Genomic DNA, 16,902 nt, shown 5'->3' on the forward strand with positions numbered 1-16,902 from the left:
TGTTGCAATCTTATGATGCATGTAACTTAATATTCTTTTGGTATAATTTTTTAACATCATAAGTATTTTCTCAAGTTATTACCTAGTCTTCATAAACATCACTTTTATGAGATAATAATCTATTGATTAGATGTCATTTCTTAGGTACTTGTTTCTGAAAATCTTCCATCATAAAATGAAACTAGGGTGGATTTCCTTATACATTGTGCTTTTCTCAAGATTTTAAATCTGTTGGAGATGAATGCTTGCTAGAAAGAATCGCTTATGTTTATCACAGAACAGAAGATGTCTTTCTTCCCCTGACCCTGAGATATTGTACATAATATGTCATTTGTGAAATATGTCATCTCACAATGGAGGAAAGACAAGTTGCCAGTTTGGTTTCTCAGCCCTACCTTTTGATCAAGTCCCACTCATAAAGCATGATTTTGACCAAATTTGTTCAGCAACTTTTGGTTCAGTATCATTAACTTGGTTGTTTATTGGGCCAGTTTCAATAACATAAGCGGAATAAGAGGTGATGGTTAAAACAAAAGATGTTTATATTGCATGGTTAACAAAACTAGACTCATGTGATCCTAAGGCAGCAGTAACTGCTGTCTAGAAGAGGGAGAAAACCCCTAGTGTCAAATTCTTTTAAAATGATTGTATGTGGCAAAGATAATTTTATTGCCCTTATCAGTTCTTCTCTTAAGGTTGTGATTTAGGAATCATTCTGTTTTCCTCTTCTAGGTTTTACTTTATTACATATAATGGTGTGCTCATTCTCTTTCTTTCATATCCTCAATTTATCCAATATTCTTTTCTTGTCAGGAAGTGACATTCTTGTCTGCTAGAAATTCCTTAACCAGTAGAGGAGATACCAGGCTAGTTATGTAGGACTTAGTGGCCATCACATTCACATAATAAGTGATGTTTCATGTCTTAATAGGAGCCACCATATCTAGTTAAATGACCTGCCTTTGTTTTTTTCTTTTCTCTCTCTCTCTTTTTTTTTGACTTGCCTTTAAATGTGATATCTTTAATATGTAAAAATTGATACAAACTAGATTTTTAAATTATATTATGGTAGAAAAAAGTGTTGACTCACTGAAACTTTGTAGGTAAATAGTTATGTAATGGAACTCAGTAATGGCATCTTGTATATATTTAAACTATTATGCTACATTGTTTTATAGATAAAATAAGTTAATGTGTTTTTAATTTCTACATAATTACATCTAAAAAATTTTAACTTAGGATTTATTTAAATTTTTCATTAGAATTTTTTTCTTAAGTTTTGAGGGGTTAGTTGGAGTTATTTACATACTGTTTAAAGGATATTCCATTATAGTTTGTAAAAATGAAGCCAAATAAATTGAAATTTAAATAGAGATCCTGACAAAGAAAGGTAATTTACTAAGTATGTTTTATTAAAAAATAAATATCAACCATAATTTGAACCATTTATTCCATCCTAGATAATCAATTCTTACTTTGCTGATCTTGAATTAAGCAGCCTACCACAGGAGGTTGTCCATTTCTGGATGAAAAGAGTCACAGCAGATTCATGATTATGATATCAGCTTAAATTGATAAGCCTGCATTCATGTCTTCCACTATAAATTAAGAGAATCCATTCGTCATAAGCTTATCATTCTTTTGCTGTTTCTTTCAGAGGACATAATTTATGAGCTATAAGTTATATTAGGGCTTTGGGGAGAGAAAGGCAGAAGCCACCTGTTGAAGTTACAACTGAATAGAATAATATATGTTTAGTGGAGGTGAATAGAATCCTCTATTGAAGTCATACTTACTCATTCCACTAGGATTTGTTCATTGATCACCTTGAAATAAGAACATATTGGTGTTCCTGCTGTGACTCAGCAGGTTAAGAACTGATTAGTATCCACGAGGATGTCAGTTCCACCCCAGGCCTCCCTCGGTGGGTTAAGGATCAGGCATTGCCATGAGCTGTGGTGTAGGTTGCAGACGTGGCTCTGATCTCGTATTGCTGTGGCTGTGGTGTAGGCTGGTGATTGCACCTCTGATTCGTCCCCTAGCCTGGGAACTTCCATATGCTGTGAGTGTGACCCTAAAAAGAACAAAAAGAAAAAAGAAAGAAAAAAGAAGGATTGAAGTACTTTTAAAAAGCCTCAAGTTTTTAAAAAATTTATCCCATGAAGTATTTGACATGAGTGTGATTACTTGACAGATAATTTACCTCTGAAATAAAATCATTTAAAAAATCAGTTTGGGAGTTCCTTTCGTAGCTCAGCAGTTAATGAATCCCACTAGGATCCATGAGAATGTAGGTTTGATCCCTGGCCTTGCTCAGTGGGTTAAGGATCTGTCATTGCCATGCGCTGTGGTATAGGTCCCAGATGCAGCTCAGATCTCATGTTACTGTGGCTGTAGTGTAGGTTGGCAGCTGTAGCTTAGATTCGACCCCTAAGCTGGGAATCTCCATATGCTGCAGGTGTGGCCCTAAAAAAGCAAAAATAAATAAATAAATAATAAATAATAAATCAATTTGACAGCTACTGTATTAGCCTTTGAGTAAAACTAGAAGTGCGCGTATCAGTAATTCATTGCTACAATAACATCACAAAATTTAGTGGTTGAAAACAAAAACTGTGATTTCTCATGTAGCAAGCCAGCTGATATTACCCTGGCTCATTCAAGTAGGTATATCCTGTCTCTTTTCTGTGTTCTCTCATCCTTTGGAGACTTGCTGGCTTATTCTCATGTAGATGTTGATCTCCAAGAGAATGGAACCCTGTAAGGCCTCTTGGGGCCTGTGCTGAGAACTGGCACAGCATCTCTTCCATTGGATTCTCTTGGCCGCAGCAGCTCACAGGGCCAGTCTAGACTCATAGGTGGCTAATTTGATTCCACCTCTTGATGGGTGGGGCTATAAAATCATCTCGCAAAGATAGAGATATAAGGAGGCATTAATCGGCCATCAATGCAATCATTTTACCACAGTGTGCTTCTACTACGTTTATATTAATAATATTTTAGTTGTTACATGTTAACTTAAGGAGAGCTTTTCTTTGATTTCTTTTCATAGTTTGGACTTTGATAAATAGGACAGCTTTTGATATAGTAAAGCTGAATTCAGTAAAACTAAGGACCATTGTAATGAGTTCAGGGATCATGGGGATCATCAAACAACATGGCCATGAGGTGGCAACAGCACTTAACAGGCTTTATTTGGGCATTGCGGGGAGCCTAGAAGATGCAGGGACTCAAAAAAAAAGGACCTTGCCTGATGGCAGAAAAACCTGAAGGCAGGTTCCTAACCAAGGAAGGGGGCTCACCTGAACGGTACAAGCTGAAGGTGGGGTTCTGGTCAGGATAAAAGTTCACCTGAACAGTACAAGCCGAAGGTAGGCTTCTGGTCAGGATGAAAGCCTGCCTGTATGGTACAAGCCGAGGGCAGACCTCAGGTTACACAGCTCTCATTTTGATGTTGATGGGGAAGAATTGGGGCTTTCCTGGGAAAACAATTTCCATGTTTGCGCTGGAGAACATGGATTGTTTCTCGGGTGACCTAGTCTTTCCTGTTGTTTTATTTGTTATTCAGTTTTCCTCCGTCTTTCCTGATTATTTGCTTATTATTCTTATTTTCCATTCTTATTTTCCTGTGATGATTTGTGATTTAACAAAGTTACAACAATAATATGATAAGAATTTCATCCTGAAGGACTTTCCCCCATTTAAATCCAACTTAATTAAAACATAGTGTTTATCTACTAACTAGTTATATAGTAAACTTTAGAGTTAGGGTTTTAATGAGGTTCATAGAAGTTAGACATATATTATTCTTGACCAAAAGACACCTAGCTATGAGTTATAGAAGCTTTTAAGTGTTAGCTAGTTAAGTTGGTTTATATTTTCTTACACTGTCTCCCTGCTGTAATGCTTTAAAGATAAGCACCAGTCTAAAAACAAGATTTGTGAATGCCCAATTCTTGTGTCCATGACCTCTTCAACTTGTGGAGACTTGCTGGCCATGGGATGATTTGTACTGAGTCTCCTCCTTTCCACATGATGTATTGTACCTAATTGCCCTTAAATTGTACTCACTAAATTTAGTTAAAACAAAGATCTTAGAACATGATGTATAGCTGCTGTACCATGTAAAAGTTAACCAATGTACTTTTAACACTATGATGTAATCTGTAGTTAGAAACTGTCTATATAATCAACCACTTATTCCAATAAAATTTGAGCTGTCCAGCGCCCTGAAAGAAGGGACAAAGAGGCTGTCTCCATTGCAAAAGCCGACGCTTGTCCCTCTCCTTTGGGAAAAGTGTACACTCCCTGGCCGCCGGAGCTGGCCTCTGGCAGGGCATCACATGGACAGATTTCCGTGAGAGGGCAAGTCCCTCATAGCAGAGGACCTTCTGGAGACTGTGACATAGAGCCACCATTGGAAGGGGAAGTGGTAAGGAAACTCCTGTGGGAGGGAAAGTCACAGAGGGGGCTTCTTGTGTAAGGGATATAACTCAGCAGCAAGATCGGAAGTCTCTGGGTCAGAGCTCCAACAGGCAGCAGTGACTGAGGGTACTTTATGGCCTCAAGGTTTGTCTTACCTCCGGCTAGTAGATTTTGGTTATAGTTTCATGGGAAATGCGAAGCAGGCAAGCTCTAAATGGCTAAAAAATGTGCTCATTTAAGCCATATTTAAAACAATTGGATGTTTAAGAATTTTGAATTTGGAGCCAGCAGGGTGTAAGAAGTTAACAGCATAGGCACCAATTTATAAGGACCGTCTTTGATCATATATGTAACAACCATGCCAAACATACCTTCCCATTTCTAGCATCCCTCCTTTTATATAGGGGAGGAAAAAATCTTTTGGCATGGTCTTGTAAGCCATATGGAACACCCAAAAGAGGTTAAAAAGACATCACAACAGTTTGTTTTGAATTGGGGGTTTGAATTTAAATCAGAAAGAATTTTCAGAAGAGGAAGAAGTAATAGGTACCTTTAGAGTTTAAAAAAAAAAAAAAAAGGATTATAGCCACAAGTAACATTAGATATTAAGAATGCCAGATTTTGTAAGAAATATCGCAAAGTGGTATAAGGAACTTTTGTTTCCTAGTAAAACTATAATGAAGACACTGAATGACTTTTTCTCTGTCATATTAGGAGAAGACCGTGTACTCAAAAATCAGTTTCTCAGTATAACATAAAGAAAATCAAATTCTAATTTTACTTATTTCGTATACCGCCTATGTAACAGATTATAGTCAAAGATTCATAAGCATTTCTCTATTTTAAGATTAAGTTCATCAAAACTAGCCTAACTTTGTCAAAAATTGGCATATTTCGTAGCTTCTTTTCAAACCCATTATTTATAAACACAATTCACTTTCCATCAAGCCTTCTATAAATTATTCTTCAGTTTCACATTTCCCTTTCTTTTATTTTGGACATTCCAAATGTTTAGAGATGTGCTACTGATCAAAGTCCATATGGCTAGGGCCTAAGATAAAATTCTTTTCTTTTTCAATTGATAAGAAATGGACAAAACAGATCCATCATATTGTAAACATGTTTGCATTTCTCCATAATTCTTTTAATTGGTGTGGTTCCAGTCACTCAAATCAACTATAGATTTTAAGCAGAATACCTAATTTTAATTCTTCTCCTTCCTCCCAACCCCCTCGCTCACACATTCTCTCTCTCTCTGTAGTACCTGATTAAGAACTCTGTACCATTCAGGTAACTTAGGAGATCAGTAGAACTCCAGTGACTGCTGCTGGTACGTCAGCAATACACATCACACATCACCTTACAGTCAATCACATGTATGCCTTTAAGATTTATATACACCCTATTATTAGAACATGGAACTGTAACTATAAATTTGGCTCATTTAGGTATTTCTAGAAGACTTCTCTGACTTCTTCTGTGAGAAAGGAGAAAATGTCACAAACTCAGGACTCTTTTGACTTCACAGTAGGTCTTGAAACCCTGGATAAGCCAGAGTAATCATTTCTATATCCTCTGTCTTCCCAGTTTATCTCATACATGAAGACCTGTTCATAAAAATTACTATATTAACCCAGCAAAAAAATACTCAGAGAAGGCAGAGCGCCTTCTTTTCTGTGCTCTTCTAAATCAATCTTAATTTAAACAAACAAAAAGAAAACTTGGCTTCATTTTCTTTTCCTTTTCTGGTAGCTTTGTCTATTTCAGTTTTTCTCCACAGCACAAAATGCTATATATTTTTGACTTTTTCATCTCCAGAAGTTTTCTCGAGAGAATGAGAGAACGAACCAACCCAAAAATACAGAAGAACTACAGTTAACAGGAACATCATACAAGGCTAATTTCCTTTTGCAAGGAACAGAAAGAGCATTTTTCATTGACACACATAAACCCAAGGAGAAATAAGGCCTTGGTTCTACATCCTTAGCTGTAGGTCAGAAGTCAGTTTGGAAGACAGTTTTCTGTGCCTGAGCAAATCTCAGTGGTCAGTAGTGACTACTTGGGAGTAGAAAGGTCCAGGAGTCAAAGGATCTCCAAAGAATACTTGTTTTGAAAGGCTCTTGATCTGGAGCTGATCTCCATTCTTGTGGGTACAAAATTATGTCTTAATGATTTCAGCTATACTGGTCTTCAAATGGAATGTAATACACAGCATATCAGAAGATCCCACAAGCTTCAAGACAAACTAACAGAAAAGACAAATGAAAAAAATCTCATGTTATCTATCATCTACTGCCCCCCAGATACTAGATGGCTGTGTCCAGTAATCAAAAAGTCAGACTTCCAGTGTTTAAGTCATTAAGGGAAGACAACTAATGACCATGAGAAAAACAGAATCAGCATAATGAAAATACCAAAACAGACCCAGGGGGAAATTGCAGAAAGAAAAGTCAGCAATAGTTACTTTAGAAATCAAGAAAGTTGGGTCTGTGATTCAGAGGTCTACATACAGTGCACTTTAAGGCAAGACTTGGCTCTGGAATGTGAAATGACCTGGGCATCTCATTGTAACTTCAGCTGTGAAAGATGCAGAAACAAAAAACAGTATGGAAAATAGATACCTAACAAGGACCTACTGTATAGAACCAGGAGATCTACTCAATGTTTTGTAATAACCTCTATGGGAAAAGAGAATGGACATATGTATATGTATTAGTGACTCACTTTGCTCATACAACTATAAGTCAACTCTACTCCAATAAAATTCTTAAATAAGAAAAAAGATGTTTGTATGCTAAAAACTGCAAGAAAACTATACTTTGAACTAGGGAAGACTGGGAAAAAACCAACAACTGTACAAAAATACAACAGATATATCAAGGAAAAAAACAAACACAAGATTACCAAGGTTCCAGTCTGTTCCTAGTAGAAAGTCTGTAGTTTTCACACACAGTTATCGTCACTTCAAGGGCCACTTACAGCGGTAGTGCAGGGCCTGTCATGGTTTTCAGTATGACCCCTCACTCTCAGATCCTGCAGTCCAAGGCCTTATTGATACACTACCCTGACTCTCAGTTGAGAGCATTTGGAAAATAAAATTACTTTTCAGAAGATGTAAGCAAAGTATCAGTGCAAAATAATTTTGAAGCAGTCTTTAAAATAGCATCTGGGACAGGGAAGTTATTTTGACTGATGGGCCCTGTCATATGAAAATGTGTTGTTCCTTTGATATTACCTCTCTCTTTTGAATAGTTGTGGAGAAGCTTTGATGGATTCACTTTCTTTTGGATTTCCTTTCTTCAGAAGGTTAATTTTATACATACTATGTTGATTCTGGCATATTCTGCCTTCTTTGGACAACCCTATTGACATGTTCAGATCATATATATATACACACATTATATGTATGAATATATAGTGTGTGTATATATATATACACATTATACATGTGTCTATATAGTCTGTGTATATACATTGTATATATATGTAATGTGTATATACACTATACATATGGTCTGTGTATATACATACATTATATGTATGTATATAGTCTATATATACATTATATGTATGTGTGTATTTAGTGTATGTATATACACACATATGTATGTGTGTTTATAGTGTATATATGTGTATATATATAATGAGTTCATGTGCTAATTATAATGTATTTCCTATTTCAATATATTAATTATGAAATGAATTTAAGACTTTTCAGAAGTGTTTAGTTTTCTTGGTGAGTATAACAAGAAAGTTTTCTATTTTATTTTTAGCCTAAAACCTATTCTAGGTAAAAGTGATAAACTTGACAATAAAGTTAAAAGAATTGGACCACACATAGAAATCTTTCAAGTGTTCCGGGGAAGGAAAAAAATCGCAATTACCAAAAACATAGTTAGAATGGTCACCATCATGCAGGCGCATGTCCGAGGGTGGCTCGAACGCAAAAGATTCCAAAGAATAATGATCAAGGTAAAGCGTATGTTAAATATTATATAATGTGTTTAAAACTTCTTTTTTTCTCTCAGTTTTTCTGAGATATAATTTACATACAGCACCGTACAAGTTTAAAGTGTATAGTATAATGATTTGACATACATATTTCATGAAATGATTACTGCACTGAATTTAGTGAACATTCATCATCTCATGTAGATACAAAATTAAGAAACGAAAAAAAATCTTGCCTTGTGATTAGAACTCTTAGGACTTACACTGTTGACAACTTTTGTATATAACATAGCAGTTGTAATTATATTTATCCTTTTGTACATTACATCCCTAGCACTTACTAATCTTGTAAATGGAAGTTTGTACCTTTCCTCACCTCCTGCTTCTGATAATCACAAATCTGATCTCTTTCTGAGTTTGTTTGTTTTTTAAGTGTAGTTGACCAATAACACTGTTAGTTCCTGTTACACAACATAAGGATTTGATATTTCTCTACATTTCAAAATGATCATAACAAGTCTAGTTATCATTCGTCATCATACGAAGATACTATGTAGTTATTGAGCATATTCCCTATACTGTACATTTCATACCCATGAGGTATATTTTGCACCTGGAAGTTTATACCTCTTAATCTCTGTCACCTGTTTCTCTCCTCCTCCCAACCCCCTTTCCTCTGGCAAAAACCTGTTTGTATCTATGACTCTTTCTGTTTTGTTATGTTTGTTCATTTGTTTTGCTTTTTATATTTCTTATATAAGTGAAATCATGCAGTATTTGTCTTTTTCTATGTGATTTATCTCACTTAGGATAACACCTTTTAGGTCTCTCCAAATGGAAATGTTTCTTTTTTTTTTTTTTTTTTTGGCTGAGCAATATCTCATTGTGTATATATACCACATCTTCTTTATCCACTCATCCATCAGTGAACATTTAGATTCAATTTCACAGAATATTGAAAGTCACCTGGTCTGTGATTTTTCTAAATAAATTTCTGTCTACATTCTTTGGTTTAAGAAAATGTCATGGATAATCTACTCTTGTGACAGTTTCAGATTGTGTCAAGCTGGAGACCGTGAACAAATACCTGGCTTACCCTTAACCCAACAGTTCTGGGACTACTTTTGTGCTAATGCTGGGACCACCTATCTTTGTGTTGATTTTGTTTCTCCTATGCTACCTTATTCTCCCTTTGAAACAACTTTCCTCCACTTCCCACCCTCTTGGGTATTCTCACAGAGCATAAATGTTCATTGTAAGAAGAAACTACACACGCATACACACAGCCACCTGAGCAACTTTTATCAACAGCAATCCTGATGTTCAGAATAAATGACAAGGACCTATTTTGGTCAAGCAAATGCAGAAGAATCTGAGTGGATGGATTTTGGAAAACCTTTGAGAGAATCCAAAAAAATCCAAAAATGTTCTCACCTTGGGGGTTAAAGTTGTACTAGTAATAAATTAATTTGGAAAACCAATTAGAAGTAGAAGACTAGATCAGGAATGCCTACTTGAATTCCTGGGTTTCCTGGCAGGAACTCTCTCAGATGGCCTTGCTGTGAGCACCCAGGTGCAAATCTCTGAGAACACAGTGATAGTGTTAGAAGGCAGTCCATTTGCCTCTCTGTGTATATTTATACATGCATTAATATGTATACATAACAACATTTGTAGTTCTGATGATTAAATGTGATTATGCATGTAAAACTCTGAAGTAAGTAAACATCCTATATAGTTAATCTTTCAGTAATTCTGTGAGGTAGCTGCTGTGTTCATTTTATAGGTGAAGAAACTGATGCTTGGGGAAGTTAAATCATTTGATCTGAGTTCCCCTGCTGATAAGTGACAGAGCTGGAATTCAAGCCCATATCTGTCTGACCCCAAAGCGCCTACTTATTCTACCTATTATATCATTGACTTAAACTACTTTATGCTGACTGCTCCCTAATCTCTTCTAAAGCTGTATCTGAGACCTATCTCCAGAGGTCTAGGTTTAGGCATTTAATTGCCTATTTGAAAGGCCCATAGTGAAATCAAACTCCACAGAGCCTTAAATGAACTCATTTTCTTATTCCACAAAGCTCTTCTTTTCCTGTACTGCCTACTTTGGTAAACTTTTCTACTACCCCTTTCCCAAGCTATACACCTGGAGTTTTCTCAGACTCCTTCAACTTTCTCAGCCCTGTATTCAGTTGGTCACCACTTCCTTAATGTCTCTTGTGTTGCTTTTCCTCTCTCGGCTTATGCTAGAGCTTCTATTCATCAACCCTCACATGGAGAACTGCAGTAGCCTCTTAACTTATCTCCCTGCCTATAGGCCTACCCCCATCTAATCTGTCATGTACAGTTGAGGAAATTCCACTCTCATTACCTTATTCCATTTTTATAGTCTTTTGATGGCCCCCTATTGCTTATCAGATGAACTATGAATTCTCTAACATAGCACCCATGGCCCCATTAATACCCTATGCTCTAATATAATACATCCTCAATAATAATCTATGCGCTCATATAATACTTCCTCATTAATGCTATATGCTCTAGCAAAACCCTAATCCTTTAATCCTTTCCTGTTGTCTTACATTTTACACTTATCTCCCAGGCTAGAATACTCTTCCTCTCTTAATTTTCCAAAAACTTTGATTCATTCTTTTTTAAAAATGATTATTTTTTCCATTATAGTTGGTTTATAGTGTTCTGTCAATTTTCTACTGTACAGCAAAGTGACCTAGTCACACATTTATATATACATTCTTTTTCTCATATTATCCCCCATCATGCTCCATCATAAATGACCAAATGTAGTTCCCAGTGCTATATAGCAGGATCTCATTGCTCATCCATTCCAAATACAACAGTTTGCATCTATTAATTCCGGGTTCCCAGTCCATCCCACTCCCTCCCCCTCGCCCTTGGCAACCACAAGTCTGTTCTCCAAGTCCATGATTTTCTTTTCTGTGGAAAGGTTCATTTGTGCCATATATTAGATTCCAAGTATAAGTGATATGGTATTTGTCTTTCTCTTTCTGACTTACTTCACTTAGTATGAGCATCTCTAGTTCCATCTATATTGCTGCAAATGGCATTACTTTGTTCTTTTTTTTTCCAATTCATTCTTTGAGATCTTCTTTAAGTGTACCTGCCTAGACACCTTCTCTGGTCTGTCGAGCAGAACTGATCGCTCCATCTTTGGTCATTGTTTTGCCCAGTCCTCTACATTTTGACCTTTTGTTTACATGTCTATCATGGGCACTGCAATTTATATGACCTGTCTTTGAGTACATTCTCTATTTTTATATTTATAGCACCATATACATATATACTGTTTTGATACATACAGTCTCTCATGTTTTAATTATATCCACTTATTATCTGTTTCTTTTTCTTGTTTATTGACTTGTTTGTGTATCTTTATGTTGTTTCCTGACTTGCTTGCTACTGTGTTCAAATGCCTAGAATAGTGCTTGGCATATGGTAGCTGTTTGACAAATGTCTTTTGAATGAATGAATTCATTCAACAAAATAGAGTTGTAGAAGTTTATCAAGGCACTCTAATGATTCACATATATATATAAAAATGTAAAAACATATAAATAAATATAACATATACACATGATGTATATATAATACATCGATATTATAATTTTACCTGTAGCATATGCTGATGTTGCGGAGACTTGTAGCATCATGCATAACCTCTGGGACAAAATGGGTCTAGAAAAGTTAGAGAGAAAGAATGGGCCCAAGATGATAGTGAAAAGGAGAGAAAATGTTGAATTTCTATGTGGAGGTAGAGTTGAGATGAAAAGAAGGGGAAGCACTTTTAAAAGGGTCTGAGCAAGTATAGATTGTTGACTTTGATTTGGTTATAAAAGGTGTTATGATCATGGATTTTCCTTTTTATTCCACCATTGGCATGCTGCTTTGTATGTTGATGGCTGCTCTGTTGATATGGTTAGTGTTTTGCTTATTGTCGAAGTGCTACTGTGGTGTGTGGCAGGCCTGTAACCCATAGACAGTCCACTTCCAGGACAGAGGCTGTGTGCAGGGTTGCCATTGAGGGAATTCTTTGCTAGAATTTTTGCTCTAGAGGCTGCACAGCAAATCACTGGTAATTGTCAGCACCATGGCAATCCCTCCACCGGGAAACTTCCATAGTCATATTGTTTGCTTGGCACTTCGAGCTTGCGGCTGTAGGCAGGGTCTACTACATTGTTATTCTAAGGTACCTCAAGAGACTGTACACTTTCCACCATTTTCTGTGAAATGCTCCAGTTTGGGTTATTTAGAAATAATGAAGCAGCATTGAATTATGTCAGTCATAAGGCCACCACAGAGATTGCTGCATTTAACTATCAGCATTATTTATTTCAACCACTCAGAGTATCTCTTCCTTTTAAAATTTCTGTGCTGTTTGTTTGCATGTGTCTTGGTATAAGTTGATGTGATCCAGGAAAAAAATCATAAAGACACAAAAACAGTATTTTTCTCAGTGTAAGGCCTCTAAGATTTTCCTTAATGTCAATCTTTTTCTCTGAATATTTATAATTTTCAATTTTGGTTTTAAGTTTATATGTTCAGTTGCTATTTGTCCAAAATACTGAAATTCCAAAATGTAGAATGGTGGTTGCAATAAAAAAGTGTTCTTTGAATAAACATTTGTTGAGTAAATAAAATTGGAGAAATCCTGGAAATCTGGGTTTCAATGCATAGGTCAGTGGTCTTTAATCTTTTGGGGGTTACATTATCCCTTGAAAATTTGATAAAGCGTGGCTTTACCTCCATTATCTCCAAAAAAGAAGGAATAAGAAAGTCCTGCAGCCTATTCATGGATCCATGAACTTGGTGACCTTGTACAGAACATGTTTATGACATAAATGTGTTAGCTCCCAGAACTATATTAATATAGTTCTGTATTACAACATATTAATATAGTCCAGAATACTTTTTTAAAAGTTTGATAATAGTTGCTAGTTACTGCATCTCACTTCTTTCTTGGTGCATAGAGCAAAAAGTCCACACAGAAATGGAGATAACTAAGAGAAGTCTTAGGTATTATTAGAGAACTTAGACCATTCAACCCAAAGGGCTGTGTCTGGTGTTGGGTAGTGCCAACAGATTGAGACCTAGTTGTGTTGTGTCTTGCAGACCTGGAGGCTGAGGGAGTTATAGCACCAGGAAAGAAGGTATCAATGGCCTTAGGTGAGATAGAATGTTAGGGGCCGGGAGATGGTTGGAAGGATAGTTGTGGAAGAGGAAGCTGGTTAACAATGTTCTTAAAAGCTATGGTCATACTAAGGAGTTTATAATTAGTATATGGGGTGGATGACTTTAAAGCAGTTCAGTGATGTGAATAGAGTTTTTATTTTAGAAAAGTCTGGACAATGAATTGGGGAAAGAGGGTGACAAAATTAGAGAAAGAACAACTCATATGCTTTTTCAATAATCCAGTACATGATGGTGGTGGCTTGGTAGGGGTTAGAGAAGTGGACAGTGGATAGGACATTTCATTTAATGGAATTTATGGATAAGAGAGTGGGAGGAGTCTCGAATGGTTCCCAGGTTTTGTATTGGACAACCTGGTGGATGGTTGTGAAATATAGAACTCAAGAGGAACTTGAGAGGAAGTGGTGGGGGGAGGGGAGGAAAGGAAAGGAAAAAGAGTCTACTTTTCAGTACTTAGGTTGAAGTGCCAGAGAAACATCCTTGAGATGTCAGGGAAGCATATGGGTATATGAGTCTAAAGATTACAAGGAAGTTTGGGCCATAGGGATACATTTGAGAGTCATCAGTATTTCTTAAATTTTCTCTCTCTCTCTTTTTTTTTTTTTTTTTTTTTTTTTTTTTTAGGGCTACACCCACAGCAGATGGAAGTTCCCAGGCTAGGGGTTGAATCCGAGCTTCAGCTGTTGACCTAAGTCACAGCAATGCCAGATCTGAGCTGCACCTGTGACCTACATCACAGCTCATGGCAATGCAAGATCCTTAACCCACTGAGCGAGGCCAGGGATCGAACCTGCATCCTCATGGATTCTAGTCAGGTTGTTACTCCTGAGCCACTCCTAGTAGTTGTTAAACTCTTTCTACCTCAACAAATCTTAAGAAGAATATAAAACCCTCCCACCCATAAAAGTAGGTCAATTTGGCAGTGATTCACACTTTATCTCTGAGAGCGTGCTTTCCCCAGTGAATGCATGAATCTCTTAATTTATTCATGTCTCTGCTTATTGTTACATTATCAAAAAGCCTGACCCATGACCCATACTACCCTACAAAAATAACACCTCCTCTGCTTACTCACTACTCCATTTAAAACACTATTGTTCTTCATATCACTTACTGCCACCTAATACATACATATTGTTTATTAGACTATTGTCCCTTCCACTAGAATGTAATTCATTGTGAGAACACTCTTGACACATGTTTTTGAATAAATTATTTTTGACATGATGGAAGATGGGATGAGAGGATGTAAAATTTTGGAGGTCCTTTCTGCACGTTTTGATTCAGCTCCCTGACCAAGGATGCCCTCCTGTACCCTGCCCTCATCCATAGATTTGAGAATCATTATTAGTGATGCACTCTGGAGTCACTGGTATTGCTGTCATTGTCCATTGTCCAGAAGGAGTATAGAGAACAAGGAGAGAGGCATGTAAAGGTAAGAGGGAGAAGTAGTGGTGCTCAAGGGGAAAGGCAGAGATGAGGATTCTACAAACAATGAAGCAGTAGCAAGAGAGGTATGAAGAAACCAGAATACGCTAGGGCAAGGAAGTTCAGACACCGTGTAATGAAGAGGGTTAGGTCAGTGATTTCTAATGCCCCTAGGATTGAAGGCATAGGCAAAATAGGTAGAAGACATTTCACTAGTATTTCACAGTAGGAAAAAGATAAATGGCTAGTAAACATGAAAAGAAGCTACTCTCTATAGCAATCAAATAAATTAAGTCCTCCTAAGTATCATATAGTAGTGGAATTCTCTAAACAAGCAATCAATTCACTACTTAAAAAAAAAAACCCTAAAAGATATGACCATGTATCAAATAATAAAGCAGACTCTTATTTGGAAAAAGTTTTAAATGCTAATGTATGACAAGTCTGATACATTTACACTTTAAGTCAGCATGGATTGGAAAATTATAATCAGTAATTTGCATTCTCTTGTTGCAATATTGCTGTTGTAAATATCAATTTGTACATTTTTTCTGATTAATTCTATCTTGAGAAACATTTAGAAATATGGTGAAAGATTTACATATTGAGATGACCTAGCATTGTAACTGAGGCATGTTTCTGTACAGAAAGCTAGCAGAGAGGCATGCTATAGTAAGAACCACACAGAAGGACTATTGCCATTTTCACTGAACCAACCTCTTAAACATGAGAACTTCCTAAGCATCCTTCTGAATGCCTCATATCTGAGAGCCATTTCTTAGGGAAGTTCCCATTGTGGCTCAGCAGAAATGAACCTGACTAGTATCCATGAGAATGGTTTCTTCACAAGACAGGTTGTGTCCACAAGAAGGTTTTATTGAATTTGGAGGGAAAACACTCAAATTGGGTTTGGTGGCTGCCCACTGCCCTCTGCCTGCTTAGCAAATGTCATCATTCAACTAAGCAGTGCTCCAGGCAGGGACCTTTTGGCTCATGTTCTAAGAATACAATTAAAACAATACTTGATTCTTAATTATAAGCAAAATAAATCTACTGACAGATTGATATTAAGTAGAATATTGGTCAGAAGTCTGAAGAATTAAGCTCAGAAACATTGAAGGAATGATAAAGGCTACCATAGGTAATTCTCAGGACTCTAGCCAGAACTCTAGCCAGATACTGCACAGAGTCTGATGCAGATGCTGTACTGCTTCTTGAAAAATGGATATTGCTGCCACAGTTACTCTACCACAGAAATCGATTTCAAATTGTAGGAGGTGAGTTCTGTTTCCTACTAAGATCTGAATTATGAAGAATGTTCCAAAAGTGTGACCAATTCATTATTTAAAACAAAACAGTAACAACAACGAAATGACAAGAGCCTATTGAACAAAAGACATATTAAAAATACACATTGGAAAGTGTTACTCAGTGTTGAAAGACATTAGCAAACACTCAGAATCTGCCTGATTCTGATGGAATTCAGATGGAATGAGAAGGGAGAAAAGGAAAGTAGTGGGAGTTCCTTGTCATGCCTCAGTGGTAAAGAACCCAAGTTGTATAATTTACAAGTATACAATATACTGAGGAATATAGTATATGATTAAAAGTGTGGGCTCTAGAGTATCCCTGTTTTGATTTCAGAACCAATTCTGCAACTTACTAACTATAGGACCTTGGGAAGTTATTTAAAGATTAATATGCTTCAGTGTTTTCACTTGTATAATGGTATGCAAAGTACATCAAAGGAAAACTGATTCAGAGGAAATTTCATGACCTTAAAAAATAATGAAATTTCTAAAAAAAAATAATGAAAATAGATGAATTAAGTCTTTAATTCAAGAAGTCAAGAAGAGGAAAAATGTATCT

The 16,902-nt window shown here is 36.4% G+C and overlaps 1 protein-coding gene across 3 annotated transcripts in view; it reads left to right on the forward strand.

The window, feature by feature from the left end:
* IQCM (IQ motif containing M) overlaps positions 1 to 16,902 on the forward strand; it is a 318,127-nt gene that overhangs the window by 89,609 nt on the left and 211,616 nt on the right. The window contains exon 1 of one of the 3 annotated variants that reach the window (XM_021100655.1): positions 8,114 to 8,397. The exons of the other annotated variants lie outside the window; for them this stretch is intronic. Within the exon in view, the coding sequence (XP_020956314.1) occupies positions 8,326 to 8,397 (72 nt within the window). The 5' untranslated portion in view covers positions 8,114 to 8,325. Of the gene's footprint in view, positions 1 to 8,113; positions 8,398 to 16,902 lie in introns of those variants that run through there. 3 annotated transcript variants of the gene reach the window in all.

This window comes from Sus scrofa, chromosome 8 (assembly GCF_000003025.6).
Source record: "Sus scrofa isolate TJ Tabasco breed Duroc chromosome 8, Sscrofa11.1, whole genome shotgun sequence".
In the NCBI taxonomy this organism is placed as follows: Eukaryota; Metazoa; Chordata; class Mammalia; order Artiodactyla; family Suidae; genus Sus; species Sus scrofa.